This window comes from Arachis duranensis, chromosome 1 (assembly GCF_000817695.3).
Source record: "Arachis duranensis cultivar V14167 chromosome 1, aradu.V14167.gnm2.J7QH, whole genome shotgun sequence".
Taxonomy (NCBI): domain Eukaryota; kingdom Viridiplantae; phylum Streptophyta; class Magnoliopsida; order Fabales; family Fabaceae; genus Arachis; species Arachis duranensis.
Window position 1 is genome coordinate 58,226,183 of NC_029772.3, and position 4,629 is coordinate 58,230,811.

General features: G+C 36.3%; 1 protein-coding gene across 1 annotated transcript; it reads right to left on the bottom strand.

Moving 5' to 3' along the window:
- Positions 1 to 1,363: 1,363 nt before the first annotated feature.
- LOC107490399 (uncharacterized) lies at positions 1,364 to 1,897 on the bottom strand. The gene has a single exon (XM_016111170.1). The coding sequence runs from the start codon at positions 1,895 to 1,897 to the stop codon at positions 1,364 to 1,366; it is 534 nt and encodes a 177-aa protein (XP_015966656.1).
- Positions 1,898 to 4,629: the final 2,732 nt, after the last annotated feature.

The window sequence follows — 4,629 nt, forward strand, 5'->3', positions numbered from 1 at the left end:
TAACAATTACTCATTTTACACTTTTTCACCTTTTACAATTGAAACTAAAGAACCCTATTGGTATCCTGACTAAGATTAATAAGATAACCATAGCTTGCTTCAAGCCAACAATGTCTGTGGGATTCGACCCTTACTCACGTAAGGTATTACTTGGACGACCCAGTGCACTTGCTGGTTAGTTGTGCGGAATTACATAGTGTGAGTGTAATTTTCGTGCACCACCCCCTACCACCAAACACCTCATCATGACCCTAATCTTTATCCACCATACCAACCACCTGATGAGCCATATGAACCATACACGAAACCACCACCATTCCAATATAATTACTCTCAAGAATCACCTCCATACCCTTACCAAGATGAACCAACTTCCAATTATGAAGCTTTCCTCCCAAACAATGAACCTTCTTTTCCCCCACCACCTTCTATGGATGATTCTCCCCGAGGATGTATTCACTCTTACATCCAAGGGCAAGAAGAGAACCAAAAGGAGTTCAAGGTGCTAGAAGCCAAGATAGCCACCTTGGCGGAAGCCGTTCAAAACATAGTCTCCTTCCGCCTAAACTTATGCGATCAAAGCACTCCCATTGTTGAAAGTGGAGAAGCAATCAAAGAGCTTAGTGAGGGAGTAAACTCAAAGCTCCAAGGTGAAGAAGAGAAGTTGAAGCAAGGCTTGCATCGAGATGAGGAAGTTGAGGTTATGGATGTTAAGGAAGTGCATAACGAGTTAATGGAAATTGATCAAGAAGTGGATTCCATTGTTAGCGATTTTTTTCCACCTTGACCAATCCCCTTGATACCAACATTGAGAAGGATATGCAATCTCCGAGGCAAATCATGGTTGAAGATTTTGAGAAGAGTGACTAAGAGAGGGAATTAATCATTGATGACTTCCTCTCTACAATTGAATCTTTTTCCATAGAGCTTGATGTGGATACTAAGGAAGAGGTGAAGGTTGTAAAAGAAGAGTACAAGGGAATGGATCTCGCATTGGCTAAGTGTGGGGAGGTCACCCTTCGTAAGTCACCATCGCTCATTACAACATTCAAGTGGGTAAAATTCTTATCCCTAAGCTTTACCTTCTTACTTGAGTATGGCTTGATTGAAAACGATGGTCAACTTAGAGCTCTTTGTGGAATTAAGAGTAAGAGAGAGTAGTGTAGTGGTTGGAAACATCACTTTAAGTTCATGATGGTTGCATGCTCAAAGTGGAATTGTAATGGCCAGTGCAAAACTAAATTGTGTGGGTCTATGAAAAGAATTTGGTGCTCTAAGGAGAATTCTAAGTGTTTGCCATCCAAGTGGAATCATGATGATCAACTTGAAGATGGGTGCAAAAACACTGAGTTTGTCTTCCTCCTTATTGTATATGTATTCGTTGGATAGTGTAATGTCCACTCAATACCTCTGGTGCAATAGATCTGCCCTCGTCCTGTGTGTTGAAACCCAATACTCTTGCAGGATTCCTCTGATAGTCCAACCACACGGAATCCATGGTGACGTCGCCTAGAGTTCTAGGGCAAATATTTGAGAGGGTATCGGGAATTATCGTTAGGAGAACAGATCTCATCCCATGAACCTGGGATATGGTGACCTCAGTTCTCAATGCGTGTCCGAGGGTTTCGAGTTTCTTGGATTTCTCCACAACCCTTGGTAATACGGGAGATAGTAGGCATTGCAGACATATGACACAATCCTCAGCAAGACTGTTCATAAACCGGCTCTCTTTTTTGGTGGCATTTTGCAGAATACCACTTAGTCCCATGGTCTCCAATGATAGCAAAAATGCGATGACAATCAAGGACTGTGTAACTTCACGGTGAAGGACTTGTGTCAGCATCTTGAATGCAGTTCGGTCGATTCCATGGAACATGTCCAAACATTTAGTTGCCATGCTTGCGGGCTTCCTTCTAGTATCCATTTTCTTTGCGTCAGAATATGGAACGATATAATTTGTAGTTTTTGTGCATAGTCCACTCACTCGAAGCCTCCTTCCTATACCCATGCAGCATGGTCTCCACTTTATTGCACCATGTTGTTGCTCGTAGTCCTAGACTAACCATCACCTACCTTGGAATATTAATTAATAGCCTTAATTATGTGGTATATGGTATTATGGATACCACTGGGTATGGTTTAGAGTTTTTTCTTCTAATAGAACATGCGTTACCTTTACATAATACGGAGAAATTGAAGTTAAATTGAGTGTGTATAGTTTACGATTTACAGGATATATTTTACGGTTTAGGGTCTATTATTTAACGGTCCAGTGTGTATAGTTTACGATTTACAGGATATAGTTTACGTTTAGATTTTATGGTTTACGGTTCCCGGTTTAATTTTTTGGCACTCATGGTTTATAATTTATGGTTTTGTGTTTACGACTTACGGTTTATTGTTCACGGTCCAGCATTTAGCTTCAAGATTTTACGTGATAGGCTTTACGTCCTACTGTATAGTGTTCACGGTCCAGTGATTCAGTTTTAGAGTGTATGGTTTAATACCTATGGTTTAGTGGCTTAGCAGTTTACGGTTTAGGGATTACGGTGTACAATCTAGTATTAAAGGGTCTAGTGTGTATGGTTTACGATTTAAAGTGTAGTGTTTAGGTTTTTAGGTTCTATGTTTTAGCGTTAATGCTTTCCAGTTTAGGGTTCACAGTTTACGGTTTAGGTTAAGCGGTTTAAGGTATGCAGTTTTCGGTTTAATTTGTACGGTTTACGAATTTCTGTTTGCGGTTTTAAGGTTTACAGTTCCCAGTTTACTTTTTAGCGTTTATCACTTAAAAATTATGGCTTTGGGTTTACGGCTTACGGTTTAGTTTCATGTTACATTATTTAGGTTTAAGGTTTTACGTGAGACGGTTTACGTTTTACGGTATAGTGTTCATGGTGCAGTGACTAGGTTTTACAATGTATGATTTCATACATGTGATTAATGGTTTAGCGGTTTACGGTTAAGGGTTCAGGGTTTACGATTTAGGGTATATTATTTAATGGTCCAATGTGTATAGTTTACGATTTACAGGATATAGTTTACGTTTAACGATTCTATGGTGTAGGGTTAATGCTTTCCGGTTTAGGATTCACGATTTACGATTTCGGTTAAGCGGTTTAAGGTATGCGGTTTCCGGTTCAATGTGTACGGTGTACAGATTTGTGTTTACGGTTTAGATTTTACGGTTAAGCCTATTTATTAGTTCCGAACCCGATCCTAGACCCGATTAAACCTATACACTTTCGGGCCACGATTATACCTAGTAAAAAACCGGGTGAAAACTGGGCCATTAACATTACATTACCCTGATACCTTCTTATAAACGAGCATGTAAAAATATCCAAATTTTCAATACTCCAACCATTATTTGACATCGTAAAATTCACTTAGAAAAATAAAACAAGAACCGACTCTTCTCTAAAATTAAAGCATAACCATGATCAATACTAATATTATCTAATAACACCAAATATTTAAATCAATACAAATAACACAATATTTTGCTTTAATTAGTCTAAAATCTTATGCATTTTAAATATAAAACATTAACTTATAGTCTTATAATAACTAATAACACAAAAAATTAAGATTTACAATACTTAAATTCCATATAAGAATAGCCATCATCCATCGTCCATCACACATCATAGTTTTTGAATAATTCTTTTTGTAGTTATGCTTTAGAAACAAATATTTTCGGAATATTATTATTAGTTATCTTTGTTAATTTTAAATTTTTATTAATTATTTATTCATATTTTTTATTAACAGTATAGAAATTTCACCTTTTTTTAATTTCGTTATTTTCGTTTGGGGAAGGAAGTGCTTTGCGATGAGGGATGGGAAGTTCAGTCTCCTATAACTTAGATGATGAAAAAAAGTGGAAAGCAAAAAAGTCATTAGGTAATAAATTAGATGATGAGTGTCCATGACAAAGGAAAAATCAAAGAAGTGTGTGGGAGACAGGTAATGTAATGCACATAATTAATGAAAAGGAATATAACTCATAGGAAATGGAAAAAAATATACCCTTTTCTCGAGTTATTGACCAAATACGTGTATGATTTTCAAACTAACCTTTTCGAGTGTTTAGCCGTCTAATTAAACATTGTTGCAGAGTAAATCTTTGATCGGGTGTGTGATAATAAGAGATAGCAACACACACAATTCTGTTATATGAGTATCGTACATAATGAGAATTAATTTATTAAATTTCATGGAGACAAGCATTCATTACAAAAATTGAAATAAATCTTTAAGTAACCTATTGGTTTCTGAAAATAATAGACAGTTACTGAAAAATTTTTATTAGCTTTGACTACAACAATGTAAATCAACTAATGTATGTATTGATCTGAATAACTTCAATTAGCTCCAAAAGATGGAGCCTTCTCTTTTACAAATTAGAAAATAGAGTTTTAAATAAATTAATTTTTGGCAAAACGTTAGGAATATAAATTGGATATGTAAACTGCTTTATATATTAGAGGTCTACTACCAAATATCAATCAGTTGTCAGGACTCCTTTGAATAGTAGGGACAACCTACCAAGTTTGTTATTCTTTTAAGAAATTGTGGTTAGTAGTGGAGTGCAACTCATTAACTGTACATGTTGCAATATTTTCATGT

Excerpts from the sequence above, each read along its gene's own strand:
- LOC107490399 (XM_016111170.1), bottom strand. The coding sequence starts at position 1,897 with ATGGCAACTAAATGTTTGGACATGTTCCATGGAATCGACCGAACTGCA.